Genomic DNA, 19975 nt, shown 5'->3' with positions numbered 1-19975 from the left:
TCAAGTGTTCTTTATATAAATTCACACTAGCGCTAGCGAGCTTTCTTTCTTCTTTCTTTCTTGATTTGATTTTGTTTGGCAATCAGTCACAGTTGACTATTTTTGCCAAATATTTTTGCATTCCGATCCAGTCTAGACTCTTCGCGAGCGGTTTCATTGGAATTATTAAAAATCGAGAAATTCGCTTCGCTAGCGCGCCCCACTGGCCGAAACACACCACCAGCAACTTGCATGTCAGCTAGCTATTGATACAGTGTGCAGTATACACTCAACGCGTTATTGGCGATCTCACGCACATTTTCCGTAGGTGCTTTACATGTGCACGTACAGCCATACCACTGAGGCGCTAGGCTCCTAGTCATCGCTCGCTCTATTGGAGTCCACTTATTAGCGAAGTGTGTGTTGAAGACCATTGGATGTGCCGAAAAAATCGGTTAGGGGTAGAAGCATACTTTCATTTATAAAAAGTGGATAATTTTTGCTGGATTTGCGCCTTGACAGTGGATTTATAATGTCGGATTCTTCGTTTGAGATGAAGGGATTCGCTAGGAGGGGAGCGTTACGTCAGAAGAACGTGTATGAGATCAAAAATCACAAATTCATCCCGAGGTTTTTCAAGCAGCCGACATTTTGTAGTCATTGCAAGGATTTCATATGGTAAGTACACACGTACTGTACATGGCGGATGCACTGACCTCGCAAATACCAACGAATCAGGTCATATCTATTAAGTATTATAAATGATCATTCATTCATCACAGCGATCATGTATTTAGGCTTTGCGATTGAATTGAAATGAAATGTTCCAGTTTGAAGTCAGATCTTTGTAGGACAGTACTGGAGTCTTGAAAATACCATCTTAATCTGTGTCCACTGTGATCACGAACTGAGCTGAGCTGAGTGGTGTACATAAATTATACAGATGTACCAGATGATGACATGCATCTTGCATGTTGCACCGGATGTAACCTTTCCAATAAGCACAATCATTACTTTTCAACCAACATTTTTAATTTCAGTGATGCAGATCTAGCAAGCAGCAAGGTTTGTGATTCACATGAATTGTTATTGTTTCGGTTTATAGGCGTTTGTCGTTCATAAGTGAATATTTACGCCTCTTCTCTTAGGGTTTTTTCCTCTTTAAAATTATATATATATATATATATAATTTTTTTAATATATAGATTTGGATAAATTGGATTTTTTAAAAGTTAAACTGTTTATGTTGAAGAATTCAGTGGCTGGCGAGCAAAAGGCCTATCGGCTATATAGGACGCCCAAAGACCAGCTCGGACACGGTACATTGTGTCCGATAGGAAACAATGAACATTAAACTAGTTTAAAACCAAGGCATATACTATATATTAGACCATCTACAGAAGAAAAATTCCATGACAGTATTGACTTTTAATCATAATTTAACCCTTTGACCTGTCTACTGAATTCTCTCGGCTTTGATTCAGGAACCACCCAATTGCCATAGGCAATGGATACTTACGAGCTTTTCTGCAGGTATTGGTAGGCCTACCGTATTCCCCCAAAATACTATATCAAAATGAAGGACTATGATTTCCTTGTAATATCTGTCAATCTTATATAAAAGCCATTAAGCTATCTGTTTATTTTTAATGAAGTTTTGAGGACAGTAGAAAAATAGGCTCAGAGAAACAAACACATTTTCAAATTCCGTCAGTTATATTTTTAACTCTCCAGTCAGACAAAGCACACATATATAGGGAAGTATGTGACCTTTGAACTTTGATCAGTAAGTGTGCTCATTTGGAGGACAGCAAACACTCCCTCATTCAGAATGGAAACAATATTGTGTAGAACACATGCTGACTTTTTCTCTCGTTTTGTCAAGAAAACTTCACGTTTTATTTACATTTGTAGGAAAGTCAATAACAGTTTGCATATATAGTGCACATGTAGGCTAGTCATAAATATGTTGGTGTGATCAATGAGATTGGTAAGTTCAAAGGAAAGAAAAGTGCGATGCATTTTTGTCAATTATCTATCAGGTCATATTTAAGCAGGGTTGCCTCTTGAATGGTTAAAACACTGTTTTCCAACAGGGCCATGCAGAAGGGCCATGCAGAAACAGTAAGGCCTACATTACACAAACCCATACAATGAGGTATAAAGTGTAATACTGTACACAAAGCCTAAGTAATTTATAGCAATGAAACCAAACAGTCAATAATACTTTGATGATTAAAGGGGAATCCAACCTTGATGAAGTTGATAGCAAACTACTCTAGAGGAAAGCAGAAAATATCAGAAAATTAGACTAGTGACAATTTGAATGAAATCAGACAATAAATGAGAATTGGTTTAAATTGCAATCACTATAGGTATCCATGGGCTCTTTAAATTAGCTGCTTCTGTCATGTGTCTGTGATTAGTGGCGAACAACTTTTCTATTTTTCCTGAGACCCAAAATGACTTTAAAAAAATCATAAATGTATGACTATGGATAGTATTTTCTTTTTAGAGGACCTTGAGTAAAGCCCCAAGGGTGAGGGCATTGGAAGAAAAACAGAAATTAGTGTATTTTTTTTTTTTTTAACAAACAGGAGAGTTATCCGTCATTGCGTCACAATCCACTGACAAACTTGCCAATTTGAGATTCACATACAGATGTACCTGTACATGTACATTGTATGTGTACAGATAGCTGTGAGGATCCCATATTTCAAAAATTCATAACTTTCTTAGTATTGGTATGATTATTTCCAACTTTCTGACTTTTCTTTTTCTCTGATTTCTCTGATTTTTCTGCTTTCATTCAAATGAACTTATTCTAAGGGTTGGATTGCCTTTTAAGGCACTAAGAATTCAGTCAAATGAAATAAATGAACATGACATACTTTTGTACATATTAAAATGGTTTATAATTTGATAAATTGTGTAGGATAAAAATTTAAAAAGGAAAGAGGGAGAGAGAAAAAAAGATATTACAAACACAAGACAAGGTTTATTTAGATTAGTTATTGAGAGTCTTCAGGCTCTCAGCAGACAATGTGAATGTTCAATAGTCCCTCCCTTTAATAGTTATTAAACCATAGGCAACCGTACAGTACCTGCAATATCCTGTGTCAGTCAACAAGAGACAGTGGTATGTAGCTGACCACCTGTTTACAATAGATCATACAATACCAACATAGTGGTTGCTATGTCAGATGTGCTTTAGCAACACCAGGAAAAGAAAGGTAATGTGGAGGTATTGTATGAAAGAATGCAATTCTCGCTACCCTAAATAGGTACGAAAATCTCGAAATTCGCGAGACGAGGTAATTTTCACTCTCTCGGGTCGTCACTACAACTTCCGGTATAGAGTCCCATCCCGCTGGCGCTTACGCCATCATGAGCGTAATCATGAGCCCAGCACTGTGCAGCCTCACAAAAGAAAACCATCGTCACTGATGTCAAAAGACGCAAAAAACAACGAATGAAATGTTCAAATAAACGTTGAAATATTTGCGAAAAAAAAACAAGACCGAGCAGACGACATATTCGGTGCATACACGTTGTGTGGCGACGGCGTTTTACGTTTGCGCTATCGCGCCTAGTAATATAGCGCCTGCACAGGAAGCTGTAATGTCGAAAAGCTATCCCATAATGCAATGCGCGTTTTCAGGATTTTCCCCGGATCTCGGCAGAATCGCTATTTGGGGTAGCGAGAATTCTTTTGTAATCATTTGCTGAACTGGGGGAAGTTACAATGTATGCATACCACTGTCTCTTGTTAGCTCACTATTGATTGACAGATGATGGCACAAGATGAATGAGATCTGGAACATCTTTTTTTTTTTTTATAAAGGTGGGGCTTAGCAGGTCTGAGAAAACAAAAAACTATTTAAAATTCTATGAAACATATTTTGATGTTTGAATAACATAATATGACTAGTTGTATGCAGCCCAGCACATCAACAAGAATCAACTTATTTTTGGATGTCAGCCGACCTTTAATGACAATCCAATACTCTGTTCATATGATTTATGGATGATTAATGTAAAATTGTGCTACAATGTATAATGGTCCATACCCCAGTTACAAACACGACATCTGTGTTTGTTTGCAATTTGACTGCCAGCTTAAAGAGAAGGTTGAGTTCTGGGAAGAGGTAAAAAATAATTTGTGAGCGTTATCATTGTTATTATGCAAGGGTGGAAGAACATCAGATTAAACATGTTCCCTGAAAAGCATGGCTCTTCAAATACCTTCATATTCTAAATATGACATGAATCCGGGTAGGATTTTTTCGCCACGGTTCGTGTAGTCCCATATACATCTTTCAGTGTACAGTGTTTGTAACTTTACCAAGACTTGGCCAAATTTCTTATCATTTTGATGATTCCAGAACCTTGCAATACACACAAATTCTTATATGCTAGATGATCAACCTTTTCTGGTCGATTCCACACCGTTTCTTTCACAATGCAATCGCATGACCAGAACTCAACTTCATCTTTAAAAGTGAAAATTACAATTTACAGCCAGCTAGGTTTTCTAGTTGAATGTTAATGCCAAGAATATATGCTGCAAACAATAAATATGTGTGTACTGTGGACTGTAAAGAATCATAATAGGCCTATGTGTACTCTACTATTGAGACTTGTTAGCTTTTGATCAAGGTATACATCATGCAGTGTAAATTTCCTGTCATAAAGTCTTGTTCAAACATGACCTAGTAAACTGCCTCAAAAAACCTGCTACAATTTGGCAAATAAGGATGGCATAACAAATTAACAATATTCATATGATTAATAGAGCATATCACATTATACTATAACGCCCCTACATGTACACATGTACACTGTATGTACTTCCAAATAACTGTGGAAAATATTACCCCAGCTGTGGCTCCAGCAGCCCTTATCAGTGCACAGTGCATTTCAAGGAATAATCCTACCAGGTACCCATTTACCTCACCTGGGTGGAGTGTAGATTAACGTATAGCCAAAGTATGCAAGTGCTGTGGCAGGGATATGAACCCGCACCTTGTGGTTCACAGTCCGTAGACTTATCCACTGGACCACAGCACCTGGCAGCATGCATGGTTACATGTGTAAATTTACATTTACAGGTGTACAGTATGTTATTTGTTTTATAAATGCAAACTTGTCTGTGATGCATTTTTTCACCTGTACATGAACATGTTGTATACATGGGAATTTGAGTTGTTGTTGCTTGCACAACATTAACAAAAACCCTGATTTAATGATTGTACATTGTACATGTATGTACTAGTGCTGTAACATCACGGATATCTCCAATTCCGTTTAACCGCCTGTCAAAACCGGACGGTTTTCGGTTAAACGATTTATTTAAAAAAAAAAAAAAAAAAAAAAAACGTTTTTTTTTTTTTTTTTTTTTTTTTTTTTTTTTTGGCCGTGTGAAAAAGCAGGAAGGTGATTTAACTGAAGGCGCCGATTTGTGCTTGTGAACTAGTCACAAATAATAGTAACAATGTCGTTTTAGAATAATGTGTAAGATCATTAAAGTAAATTAAAAACAGTAGAGGACCTAGGATAGAACCTTGTGGTACACCATGTGTTAAACTTGGATGAATATATATTGAGATCTATTACAAAGATTACTTTCAAACCAAGATGACAGACAAATTGGAGTGTTGTTCTAGTTTCCAAGTGCTAAGTCATCACACCGATTACTGAGCTGGGAGACATTGCCAGGCATAGTGCCAGGTGGAGGGGCATAAATCGAAACTTTAAAAAAAAAAAAAAAAAAAAAAAAAAAAAAAAAAAAAAAAAAAAAAATATTAAAAAAAAAAAAAAAAAAAAAAAAAAAACGGGAGAACGAAACAGTCCAATTGAAAACGGAATCCGCCATGGGCGGTTAAACGTTTGACTACAGCACTAGTATGTACATGTATGTGTGAGTAAGGCTGTACACAGGGAAAGGTACACATGTGAGGTGGTGACAAAAATCACAAAATGTAACATTTTAATCCATTTTGATTCTTGAATCATTGAAGTACCTCTCAAGCTAATTAGAGCTTATCCTCTATTAATCTATTGGCTTGAGAGATCACCTTTAATACACCATGGTCTCTTGGTAAACATGTTGTATAGCAACTGGAAACCCACATAGGAATGACCAGATCATGGGTGTATTTAACACACTGCCCCTTTCATATTAAGGGTAGTAGATGATTGATTCTGGATTGAGTCTGGACCCAAAAGCTAATGTGAATGAATGATATCGGCATGACTTCAATCCACACTTGGTGTGGACATACCCATTTTGAAAGGAAGTTTGAGTCCAGACTTGCACATGTACCTGTACTTGTACTTGTACAAATACAGTCCGGACCAAAAGTGGATTCTCTGGAATGCAAACATGTATGAATACCGGTACTCAAATAGTATGATCTGCTTAACTTAGATGCAGATTGAAAAATTGCTTTATAAATATACAATAGATGCACTGTATGTTTTACAACAGGATGGCAGGAAGAAATAAAAAAGAGTGAGAATATACGGCATTACCTTGTGTGCAAACATGGAAACGAATACATTGAAACCTGTATGTCAAGTCTGCTCGAGAGAGAGACAAGAAAGGCAGCCTTTATAGGCAGGTTGTCTATGTGTTCAGGTTCATTTTAGTACACGGTTTTCAGAGAAAACAAAAAAAATGTGGTATCAATAGCCAGGTGGTCTTTCTAGAGAGGTGATTGCTTTAAAAAGCACTTTTGAGAAGTAGATATGATAGACCCAACATTCAGGGGGAAAAATACACGGGGACTCGGGGCAAAGTAGCCCCCGAAATGCCCAAAAGAGCCCCGAAAGTCATAAACACGCCCCCAAAATTTGCATAGAGTTCAATGCAAAACAAATTGAAGAGTGTTACTCTCATGCAAGCAAACTTGAAAATACTTAGCCACCCAAATTTTAAAAATATTTTTTTCCCTGCCAACATTAGTTTTGTCTTTGATGTTACAAATTTATAACACTGACAAAATGTGTTTGTACAACATTGATCAGACTCGCACCCATCTTACTATTGTGATTTGTGAGAGAAAATGTCACCACAAAGTTTTTTCTGTGAATGGCGGGGATAATCCATGGAAAGGCATTTTTCCAATTCAGGAATGATATTGCTAACCTTTGTGCTGAAACCTGTGAGATACTCTTTCACAATGCTCAGTGAAGTTTCACATAGCCCCATTTAGATCCATAAACCTCAACAGATCTAGGGCAAATTCTGAACTCGGAAGTTTGAAGAAATGGAGGATTACATAAAAAGATTGCATGCATACATACATGTATAATACTGAAGTAAATACCCTGTGAGCCAGATGAGTTACCAGAGATAACAGGGGTAGACACAATAAAGCAGGCCAATTCAATGCACAACACAAAATTCACTATTTTTTATAAATATCAGTTACCTTGACCACTATACAATATGATCTCGCACCCGGGCACCCCGCAAACTCTGAATAAACCCCATGTTTCAGTAAGATTTTTTTTCATTTACACTTTTTCTGCTCATTCATGTGTTAAAGTTAGTAAACCAAATTCAAGGTATATGCAGAGTGGTTACTCGATTCTACCATGGACCCTACCACATGCTCCTACACATGTCATTCAATGAGTTTAAAGAGAAGGTTGAGTACTGGTAAAAAAAAGAAAATTATTTCTCACAGAATCAAACGAAACTTACACTGAATGTTCAAGATTACAAATAAATGACATGTGCCAAACAATTTTGGAAGAAAATGTATACTGGCTGAGTAATGAGCATAGAAAGACAAGGAATCAAGGTAGTACCAACCCCGACACCATGCGTGTTGTCCCATACATAGCTTTCTGTGTATGTGCTTGTTACTTTACCAAGACTCGGTCAAATTTATCATGATTTTGATGACTCCAGAACCTTGCAGTGCACACCAATACTTACATGCTACATGATCAACTGTTTCTGATCCTTTCCACACCTTTTCTTTCACAATGCAATCGCATTACCAGTACTAAAGTTTATCTTTAATTGTGAATAAGATCAACATTGAATTCAGGTCATGACAAAGAATGTAATTCTCCAGAATTTCCTGTGATCAATCTAAAATTTCCCCTATGTTTTATTTCACAAAAAGTATGCGATTAGGATTTGAGTAGTAGGGTTTTGGTTGGCTTACCGGTATATGTTTAGGGAAAGGTCTAGATATACCGGTATACACTGTACATGTAGTGTTCAGCCTGATGTTTAAGAACTTTACTTTTGTATTTTTGCTTTTTCTTCTAATTTAATTCTACGGGTTATAGTCTTCTCTTAATCAGAACACTGTGCGCTTAGAAACATCAGTATTAAGCGCCTAATAAATGTTATGTATTATTATTATTATTATTAACTTTAGGAACCCAGTTAATGTAGGAATTGACCGTGAAGCATTTGTTTGAAGTGAGCATTTGTCATCTAACAAAAAGAGAGATAGGGCAAACACTGTAAATAGCCAGACAACAACCATTGTCAACTACAGTTCAGTACACATTATGAAATAATCTGCTTTGTCATCCTCGATGGCGATGGTACAAGGTGTTACAAGGTGCAGTGTGTTGTGCCTCATCAAAAATACTTTATTACTTTTGGAAAAAGTTAATCTGTGACAAATATAAAGTACCGGTAGAAGAAAATGGCAGATGCTACTCCATACAAGTAAATGTCATGATGATTATCTTGTTACTTTTAATATCTCTATTATCCTCTCCCTGTACTGTGAGCCAGAAGGGTGTTAACCCATACACATAATTACAATGTAAGACATACTGGGCGCTGCAAGAAAGTTGCGATCGATTGCAAGAACTTGCACAATTTGCAACTGATATTTGCAATGAATTGCAACTCAACTTTCTTGCAATGCCCCACTGGTCTCCTAAATTTCCAAGGATTTTGTTAGGATTAAAGTTTTAACAATCAGATCAAGTTACATGTAACTAGATCTAGCTTTTATTTTTTCTCTCTCTCTCTTACTAATGGGGCGGTTCAAGACGGTTGAGTTGCAATCAATTTCAAATTTGCGATTAATCGCAAGACTTACGTGTATACTTGATTTGGGGGATTTGCATTTTGCAATTGATCTTTGCAACTTTCTAAATGCCCCATTACCGGTAGTTCATCACCTTTGTGACTCTCAACAGAGGATATCTTCACAAAGGTGAAAATATAATTATAAGTCCTGATGACCTTGAGCAAGGCCTTGTGACGACCTGTTACGTATCTAACCAGGTGCTACCACTGATGTACATGTACTAGGCAACTCCTCTTTGGGAATAAACAATTTAATCCTAGCCCGGGTTGGATGAAAGCAAGCGTACAGTATGTTATACCCCCAATGTCTGCCTGCCTCTCAACACGTGTGGGCATGTGTTTGCATGTGTGTGGTTGGGTGCATGTTGCGAGAGGTCTAACGATGGACGGCTGCACCACATATCTCATCATATTATTGGATTGTGCAAGGTACATGTACATGTATGCATAGTTTTTTTACACAAGGCAGAAGGACATCATACATGAACATGCATGAAGCTTGAAAGTCCCGGTTTTATTTTAGGATATCCTCAATGCTAACTTTACATGTTTTTGTATGCATGGGTCTAAGCAGGGTATCGGAATTGACTCAAAGAGGAGGTTGAGTTCTGAGAAGAGGTGAAAAATAATTTGAGAGCGTATCATTGTTATCATGCAAGTCTGGAACATCAGATAAAACGTGTTCCCTGAAAAGCATGGCTCTTCAAATGCCTTCATATTTATCGTGAATAGAGCCCTTTTAAGGAGGAGGGGCCACTTGAAATATGGACCTTGTTTCAATCGGGGCAGCGCCAGGAGCGTCACAACGTGACGGACATGTGCGCTATATAAGAAGCCACCATTATTATTTGATATTTACAACATGAAAAGTATTCCATGTAGTGCATGCATACTGCATGAAGAGATTTTATTTTCTCTGCATTGATTGAAAAGGAGACAGAGTCATAAACATGTTTTTCTTTTTTTCATGGTTTTATTATTTCTCAAACTCAATTCTGTCTAGTTCTGATAAGGTGAACTTGAGCATCTCAATTAACTTTACCTTTTTAATCAAAAAGAAGAGAGAGAGAGAGAGAGAGAGAGAAGAAAATCTGTAAACCAAATGTAAAGAGTTAGGTTCCTGAGAGATCATAAAAAAGAGTAGGGTATATAGAATATGAGGTGAATCTCTTTTTTGATGTGTTGGTGTGGTATTGTTTTCTATTGTACCAGATATTTCATCAAAATTTGGTTCTATTATTTCATGAGTGTATAATGCCCCCTTTTGTCCCCCAATGTGTGTACTGTACATTCACTGATGCTTAGCTAACCATTGTTAGGGCTTTTGGTAATTACATGATGTGAAAAGAAGTTTCTGCTTGAATAGTATCTGTAACTGACCTGTACTTGAGCATCTAGTGCAAATAGAGAGATAGTATGGTAGATCTTCTGTGATTTAAAGCAAATGATCAGACGTGACTTCATCTGGTCCCCTCTGGATTTCAGAGACAAGCTGTTAAGGATTTCACATCTAGAAGTCTAACCATTAAACAGTGCCTAGCCAGTGTTCAAAGTTTAATTAAATACCTGTGTGAGTGGGTTAGGGCCTAATAAGAATACACTTGTAGGCCTACACCATGTACGAGATAATATTGATAACTTCAAGATTTTTCAAAGAGAAAATTAAAAAAAGAGTGAAGTTGGCAAAGAGAAAAATAAAAAAAGAGTGAAGTTGGCAAATATGTAACTACATAATGTACATGTACGTGTACAATGATATGAAAAGTACCCGGTATAGAATTATGTGTAAATTAATGTACAGTCAATGCAGTTTTTTGCTCGACTGAGTCATGTACATCTATTAAAGATAAACTTGAGTTCTGGTAAAAAAAGAAAATGAATTCTCACAAAATCTAACGAAACTTACACTGAATGTTTAAGATTACCAATAAATGTCATGTGCCAAACAATTTTGGAAGAAAATGTATATTGGCTGAGTAATGAGCATAGAAAGATAAGGAAATCAGGGTAGTACTAGCCCCGACACCATGTGCGTTGTCCCATATACATCTGTCTGTGTAAGTGATTGTTACTTTACCAAGACTCTGCCAAATTTATGATGATTTTGATGACTCCATAACCTTGCTTTACACACCATTACTTACATGCTATATGATCAACCTTTCTGATCCATTCCACACCTCTTCTTTCACAATGCAATCGCATTACCAGAACTCCAGTTTATCTTTAAGTTTTACTATGCATCTCTGTGGTTAATACATGTATATATATCCAGGGCATCACTTGACATGTTGATTTTATTAGATCAACAAGCCTTATCTCTTCAATTGTTTATTGTTGATATGGAGATGCCAACCCTGGCCTACATATACATGTATGTGTAGTTTGCAGGCGCAAACCTATGTTAGTCGTAGTTTGTTTAAGTGTCTGAACCGTGAGACTAGATGCAGACTGCATACCCAGGGAGTGTTTCACAAAGACTAACATCAACTAAGTTGGACTTTAACTATGGCAAGCCGTTCATGCCACTGGTTGCTCTCACCTTTCCAGGCATTAGTCTCTCAAGGGAGGTACAAATCGTGGTGACAAATTTACATTTTTTTTAATTATTTCAATATTGAAAGAAAAAACATTATCTAAACATTTCCTAAGGTTTTTTCCCCTCTACTTTTACATCTGGTTCAACACTTGTTACGGGCATACAAATTGCCTACCGTAGTAACTTTATATTGGTTATCAAATGCTTTTTGCTGTGCTCGGATAACTCTACTGAAAACATACTGTAGCCACTTGAACAAGCAAAATTGACCTAGGAAATCGCGAGTTGGAGCGAACAAAGTTTCTCATCTAATCATTTACATTTTCCAAAAATTTCTGAATTGTTTTCATAGCTAGGAAGGTAGTCCAAAGGTTTATCTCCCAAAAGAACTAAATGAAATTGTGTTATATGTTTGCGCATTTGTTGGATGAGGGTTAGAAGGTGTCAATTCAACACCACTTTTCACACCGAGTACCGGCCAGCGACGCATAAGCCGCCATATCATTTGGTTGGGCTGTGGGTGGAAATTAAGGGAGGACTTAGTGCTACCAGCAAGCTGTGCAGTCTTGAAGAGAGATTAAGGGGGGGGGGGGGAGACAAGTGGTGCCATGGATGACTCCTTTAGAAGCAGCCTCTTGGACGGCATCTCCATCCATTCCAACTCCCTGGCCTGATACAAGCTTTAGTAAAACACAGATAAATGCTTGAATCTTTGCTTGTTGATAATCACTGTAGCTTTAAATAGGAGGTCTTTTTTATGGCAGAATTACATGTACATGTACATACTATTCTTATCCACCCCTTTCTCAATCAAAATGCATTAGACCGAGTCTGGATTGCAGTTAGTAGACCAAACACCCTTTTATTGCCTTCTGCATGAACTGTAAAGAAGAGGTGCATGATAACATCCAAATTCTAAAACGTAGATGGAACTTCAAAATATCTGGTGTACATACATATATGTACAAATTGAATTGAAATGAATTGAATTGTATACACTGTACACCTGTATTAAACAAGTTCAATGTCTTTGAAGGTCATATGCTGTCCAATACACTATGTGTACCTAGCATAAAGAAAGGTAAAAATAACTGAATACCTGTTGTATTAAAGCTGCCCTTAATCCTTTTTTTATATGGTCAGATCTGAGCTCTCACAGGGCTGGTAACTCAAAAGAATCACTGGATATTCAGTCTGTCTGGAGCCAGAACAGAATGAACTCTCTTATAACACGCAATATTAAACAAATGTTGGTATACAAATAATACACATCAGTGAGGGCATTAGTAAGAATTACCCACACGAGGTACCTTTAGAACAATCTAGTTTGGACTGTTTTGAAGTTACCGAATGTGGGTAACCTTACTAATGCCCGAACAAAATGATGTGTATTATTTGTTTTATAAGGTTATGTTTTATTTGTTTTATAAAATGATATTGTATAACATGATTTAGATAATGACTGGTCATTATCCAAATTATTTGTTAGGCAAAATAAATGCTTGGTCACATGTACGCTTTCAACCAATCATTTGATTAGGATCCACGTCATCATCTTATAATAATGTATATGTTTCATACAAAATACTTGGGACTTGCCAAATATAAATATCCTTGATACAACTGGACCAATATGGGACCGAATAATTCAGATTTCTTTTCTCTATCGAAATTGAAAATGTTGATATCCAATTTATATAACAACATCAACAACAACAACAATATTTGTATTTTGAGGTGTACCTACATGTATGAATATCAATGAACCTGTACTCTCTTCACTTTCTTGGGAGTGACGTCCGTGATCACTTGTTTAGGAGTGAAAATCAATTGATTTTAGAGTGCTCTCTAAGAAGAAAAGAGTGAATGTTCACTCTATTTTCACTACATTTTCACTCTATTTTCACTACATTTTCACTCTCCAGAGGAGTGACGTCCGTGATCACTCAATTTTTTTTAGAGAGTAGGTGGTCTGCATTCATAAGCAGGTTTTTACCCATTATGGTGTTAGGTAATTGTTCCAGTAGATCTATTTTAATAGCAGTGATGCTTGATGTTGATGGTCGGTTGCGCTAAACAATCATGCATGTGCACAAACTCAACAAGTCCCGCTTGATATGCTTGAACTAGTTAGTGGTGAACTTTAGAAAACTATCTATTGTGCTTTAGAATTGTTGATAAACTGAAAGCAAGCAAACGTGACATTGATGCTTTCGATTTAATTTACATACTGTACACGTATGGATTGAGCATGCATATTTGCATACCATACTCTGTAAAAGGATTCTACTAGGGAAAGAGAAAATAGAAAAGACGCTGAAATTCAGTTGAATGCAATATATGTCTTGTAAGGCTGTGCACAACAGTGTAATGAGGTACCCGAGTACACTCCCAGGCTTACAAGCGAATACTCGAATATTCGGCCGCCATGTTTTTTTATAATTTTTTTTTTTGTTGGTTTTTTTGCCACCACCATACCACTGGAGCAGTATCCCAAGTCCATCGCCGAAAACGCATGCAATTTGACTTCGAGTTGCAGTTGAAGGCGCCAAATTTCTGGTTTTCCTTTTTTCTCCTTTTTTTTCCTTTTTTTTCCCCTGATTTTTTTTCTTCTTTATATTCCCAATTTAAAAAAAAAAAAAAATTTCGCTCCCGATTTTACCCCTATCTTCCCCAAATTTTCTCGATCAAAAGAGGGGGGGGGGGAATGTTATTAGATGCCCCCCGAATCCTTTTTTGTTAAACTCTAGGGGTGGAAGGTTGAGGGAAAAAAACAACTTTTTGTAGTCCTCACTATCACCCCTGATAGAGAGGCATTTCTTTTTCATACAGTATAGTTCTCATGTCTATTGTATCCATTTTATGACCTTTTAATTAGAAGAATGAAGCTGTAAAAGAAAAATACCAGTGAGGCCTGTCGTCATCAGCTCAAGATTGCCCCAAAACCCGCTATTTTAACTATCCCGTCTTCAATTGCCCGCAGTTGCATTCACCAGCCCGAAGACTCGCACTATGCTCGAACGCTGATCAAAATATCTCAAGCTAATTTCTCGAGCTTGAGAATCAAGGTCGAGTCTCGAGCTAATGAAGACGCGATTTATAACTAAGAGCTTATTTCCCAAATCAGAAGTAGTGGGCTAATTTGGCAATCTCGAGCTGATGTAGACATACCTAGTGTTGCCAATTCGGAATGAACAAGAGCTATTAAATCACTACATGTATCTGTAGACTTTATGTGTAGTCATATACATGTATGCAGCATTAGTTAGCCGCTGAAGGATGTACGATGTATTGAAACTTACACACTTCTAAATAATTTACCAGGATGGAATGTAAATAATTTATTAAAGAAGCGTGATTATGTTAGTATTAGAGTTTTTATAAACTTGTAGCATACATGTGTGACAAGGAAAAGGCCATTAATTGGCTGTTAAAATACTTACACACACATGTAACTATACTTCCATCTATCTTGTGTACATGTACATATATTTGTACCGAATGTTGTGCTGTGATAGACAGATAAAGCATATATTATTCTCAATTATTTATTGTTCAAATGTAACTGATAATACTGCTCTTTGCCAGATATCAGAAAAATTAATCTTTGTATTTCTTTTGGTTCTTTTTCACAGGGGATTTGGAAAACAAGGGTTTCAGTGCACAGGTAAGATACCATACTCTTAATCTTTTCTTTTGATCAGTTATTTCCAGCTTTTGCCCAAAAATGTTTAATTTTCTCCTCAAAATTAACAGCTTTTGTTCTAATCACCAGAAGAGTTATTGTCTGTTGTTCGATTGTCTTGTATATCGGTGAATTTTATAATAATGTACATGAACAAGCTCTTTGAGAAAATTTCATAATTGGGTCATAAGGTGGACATATTTATATTCAGGACTACACCAAATCCCTGCATTCCATTCTGGCTACAATGAAATGCATTCGCATCATGCACATGCAGCTTGGTGAAACCTTGTGATTATGTCAAAGAGCCTAGTAGGAATGGTAATGATCGATGTGGAAACTGTCATAGAGGATGCAAGCTCACGAATAGTGAAGCAAGTGTGCCCTATACATTCTCTCTGCCTTCATGCAGTTCATATGGTGGCTGCATGTTTAATGTTTACCAAATTACTTGTAATCTGATTTTTAATTCTAAAAGCTGTCGTACTTCACCTCTGCTATGCCCAGTGCAATTCCATTCTGTGCGTTATTCATTCTTCAGCTGAGAAAAAAAATGTATACAAGTATAATGTTAACACATATTATTTATAGAAAATTAAAACAAGATACAAACAGTGCCATACACCTGTACATGTACATGATAAAGGGCGTAATATTAATAGCCTAAAATGGTTTAATATACAGCAGTGACACTATCTTAAAATGTAATTTCATCAACGGTATAAGGTTAGGGCCTTGGTTGCAATAAGGTTAGGTTGCAAGAAGGTTTTAGGTTTGGTTTTGGATTTGGGTTTACATGTACATGTAGTGTTTGATTTTATTGGGTTGAAATTGGGAACTTGGTTAGTGTTAGAAATATATAGTAAAAAGACTTGATTGGAACAATGGTGAATAAATCAGGCATACGTCATAAGGAATATTAAATACCATGAAACATGTACATGTACATTGATTGAAATAAAATTGTGGATTACAACTTAATTCTAATCAATGATTATAAAGGAACTATTAATGTGAGTCTTTCAATTTACTTAGAACATACTACCCCCCCCCCCCCCCAGTATTACCTGTTTACTGTTTTTATATTAAATAAAACTTCTACAGTCATGTATTTTATGATCATGAAGAAAAGAAATAATCTATTCAGAGACAGACAGGCATTAACTCGGGTGTTTAAAAGTACATGTATAGTTAACGCCCTTCTGACTTCAAACAAATAGCATTTATAGATTGAATTTATCAGTGAAGCAATTAAGAAACCTGCAACTCAAAATGGTTTCCTAACCACAGAAAATAATCCTTGAAAGTGGGGTAATTTAGAGATAATTCACACTAGAGAAGATCTGTACAAATTTTGTAAAGAAACATAGCAAAAGAGCATACATGAATACATTACAATACGGGATAAACATGTGTGTATATATGTATTTGTCGTGCAATGGTACGTTATGTATAGTGTTGTGGAGGTTATCATTAATACTTTTATGTTTATAGCTTACACTGCTTGAAGGTACAAAATAGCAGCTGGCATCGTTCATAAATGACAACTACTAAGCCCTGCCCATTTGTAGGTCTCTGTTTATAGATATATGATATTTACTTGGGTGATTGACCCTGCTTCTTGGTCATGTTTTTACTATAAAAAAGAATTCTCAATCTTCCACTTCGCTCTGTGACGTTTCTCTGTAGGATTCAAACTGAAATGAATACAGAATGTACACTGTACATGTTTGTATGGTTAAATTCAAGTTATACAATAATTTTTGCTTCTCTGCATGGCGTGATAGAATGACATCTACATGTATCTTGTTGTGTGTAGTTCTCTGATGATATTTGATACCCTTGGGATAACCGATGTGTTAGCTCAGTCAGTAGAGCGTCCGCCTCACAACCGGGAGGTCGTGGGTTTGAACCCCGGCCGCGTCATACCAAAAGACGTTAAAAGACGGGAGTTGCTGCTACCGTGACCTTGTTTGGCGTTCAACAATAAAGGATAGAGCAATGTCGATCTGGCGCTGCTCAGTGGCTGCCGGGCTCACGATCAATTGGGCAAAAAGAATTTCCATTTTCGCTTTAACTTAATAAAATTTGGAGTGGTCTTTAAAAGATTATTATTAGTTTATTATTATTAATATTATTATAAGGAATTATAATGACTGTCAGCCACTCACCCTACTACTAAGAATTTTGAACAATTTGTGATGTCTCTTGTGGATTAGGTTTAAAAATAATTTTTGTCAAAGACTGCAAAAAGTCCCATTCTTTTAATAAATATTTGTATAGTTCTATAAATATTTAAACCACATTAGAATTTGACCTAGTGTGTGGTATACAGGTGTGTACCTCATTTCTCAGAATGAATCAATATATTCAGCTACATCCTTGTTAAAGGTAAACACCAGTATTGGAAACGCCCCAATTTCAAAAAATGAAATGGTAGCTCTTATTACCAATCATGTGAAAGAATCTGTTTTGACTAATACATGATGATAAAAATTTTGCCGGGAAACCGCCTACTAATTGATATATTTGGTAAATTAGTTTGTCTATTGGTGTGTGAGAGATAAAACGCATGTGTCGTGCACGTGTGCGTAGTCCCATATACATCTTTCTGTGTACAGTGCTCGTAACTTTATGAAGACTGGGCCAAATTTCTTATATTTTGATGATTCCAGAACCTTGCAGTACACACCAATACTTATACAGTGTATGCTAGATGATCAACCTTTTCTGATCGATTCCACGATGTTTCTTTCACAATGCAATCGCATGACCACAACTGGTCTTTATCTTTAATAAAGCTTTGCTTTGTTTGTACGCATACATATACGGTAGCAATGTTCTTTGTCAAATTACCAAGTGATACCAAAAGTGAAGTGAAACATCTTTCATTGTTTGGTGATGTTGATGGGCTCAGAGCGGTATTTTGACATCTGTTGATTTCCTGGTGTACTGTACATGTACATTGTTTAATTCTGTCATTTATTGTAGACCTACAAGTACATGTACATGTATACATAAAACTTAACAAGTGAAGTCTTGATTGCATCTGATCATCAATTCAATGAGCTTTGATAGTGGTGAAAGTTACTGCAAAAGACATTTCATATGTTTCATGTAGCTGACCATCATGTACACATGTATGGCTACATCTCTAGCAGTTGTCTATTGTGTTCATCTACATCTACATGTACATGTATGTCTTGTATTAAAAGTAAATTTGTTAATTTCTGGGTGATCCTGACTAAGTGTTGATATTAAATATTTGACAATCTCCTATTCATATTAGATACATGTAGGACAAAAGGCAAAGGACCATTTAATACATGTACATGTACAAAGGTAATTATGTATATGGACGGACAATAATACATTGTACCTCAGTTACACTAATGAGGCAGACACCATTACGACACCATTAGGAACAAAAAATGACATTACCACGAATGGCCAAGAATGGGTAAGAATGGGTTGGTTTGGAGTCAGTCTGAAGATGTGACTGAGGTCTGAAAAGAGAAACTTCCTTGTATTGCATCAGCGCTGGTCAAGTTAGCAGTCGGGTGAGAAGTACACGCCGAGATGCATGCATGTATGAAATACCTGTCCTCTGTAAGGCCATTAAAAAAAATATACATGTTTAGCGTCCCCGCCCGCTTCCTTTTTGGGGGCCGCCTCCTATTTTTTTTTTTTTTATTTTTTTTTAAAGAAAAAAAACATGGAAAACACTGCTAAAATGGATCTATTTCTGATTTAAAAAAAAAAAAAATGTTGGCCGCCATCTTGAAAAATAGCCCGAATGTCAGGGAAAATGTACCGAACGGCCATTTTGAAAGAAAAAAAAAAAAAAAAGGGCCTCCTCCTTCCTATTTTTCGAAAAAAAAGGACGCTATACATGTTTTTTTTTTATTTGGCCTAATTGGAGACGGGAAGAATCGAATCGAAAAGGGCATATAAAAGCCAGTTTGGGAGTGGGATCCATTTAAAGGAGGACAGGATGAACAATAAAGTCCATTGATTGATGAACTCAATCTCAGAAGTAATCTGGAAAGTAATCGAGTTCCGCCTAGCTTTCTGCTCCAATTCCGACGTTCATGTCAGACATCAGCATATCACATATGACGGAAAACGATGTTGAATGGAGATGGAGGAACAATTGCGTTGATGCATTTTTATTTAGAATTTGTAATGGTATTTTGGCATTGATATGGAATTCAGGAAAGAGAAAATGAGAAAAACAGAGGTTTAGGATGATTACCCTATAAAAACGACTAGTTTTATGTTGTGCTTATTAAAATCACTTTTATATTGAAGGCTAATATATGGATTGAATTCACTCAAAATCTCATGAAAAGGTGTATAATTAAATTGTATGCATAAAAGTATAATCTGTTAATTACAAGCTAGAATGAATCTGTACTTCTATTTATTAAGAAGTAAACTTCATGCATGATTGCAAACATTAATGTTTGCCAATCTAATTAATATCAAAGTTAATAATTACTTTTTGTGATACTTCATGCCAACACTATGTATATAGTAGTATATAGTAGAATCAAGTTTTATCTATATCATATTTCCATTCTCAAGAAAATGTAATTTGTTCGTGACATACACATGTAGTACATATCGTCGCTGTTTTCACGAAGTGACGGTAGTGAAAAAAAATTGCATTCACTTTGCGTTACGATTTTCCTCACTA

The 19975-nt window shown here is 36.3% G+C and overlaps 1 protein-coding gene across 1 annotated transcript in view; it reads left to right on the top strand.

Moving 5' to 3' along the window:
- Positions 1 to 240: 240 nt before the first annotated feature.
- LOC764308 (protein kinase C) overlaps positions 241 to 19975 on the top strand; it is a 45069-nt gene continuing 25334 nt past the window's right edge. The window contains exons 1-2 of the mRNA XM_011669247.2: positions 241 to 657; positions 15227 to 15258. Of these exons, the coding sequence (XP_011667549.1) occupies positions 512 to 657; positions 15227 to 15258 (178 nt within the window). The 5' untranslated portion in view covers positions 241 to 511. The remainder of the gene's footprint in view (positions 658 to 15226; positions 15259 to 19975) is intronic.

This window comes from Strongylocentrotus purpuratus, unplaced genomic scaffold (assembly GCF_000002235.5).
Source record: "Strongylocentrotus purpuratus isolate Spur 01 unplaced genomic scaffold, Spur_5.0 spur5_scaffold_14, whole genome shotgun sequence".
NCBI classification, from domain to species: Eukaryota; Metazoa; Echinodermata; class Echinoidea; order Camarodonta; family Strongylocentrotidae; genus Strongylocentrotus; species Strongylocentrotus purpuratus.
Note: the sequence above shows the minus strand (reverse complement) of the source record. Positions and strands in the feature narration are given on the sequence as shown.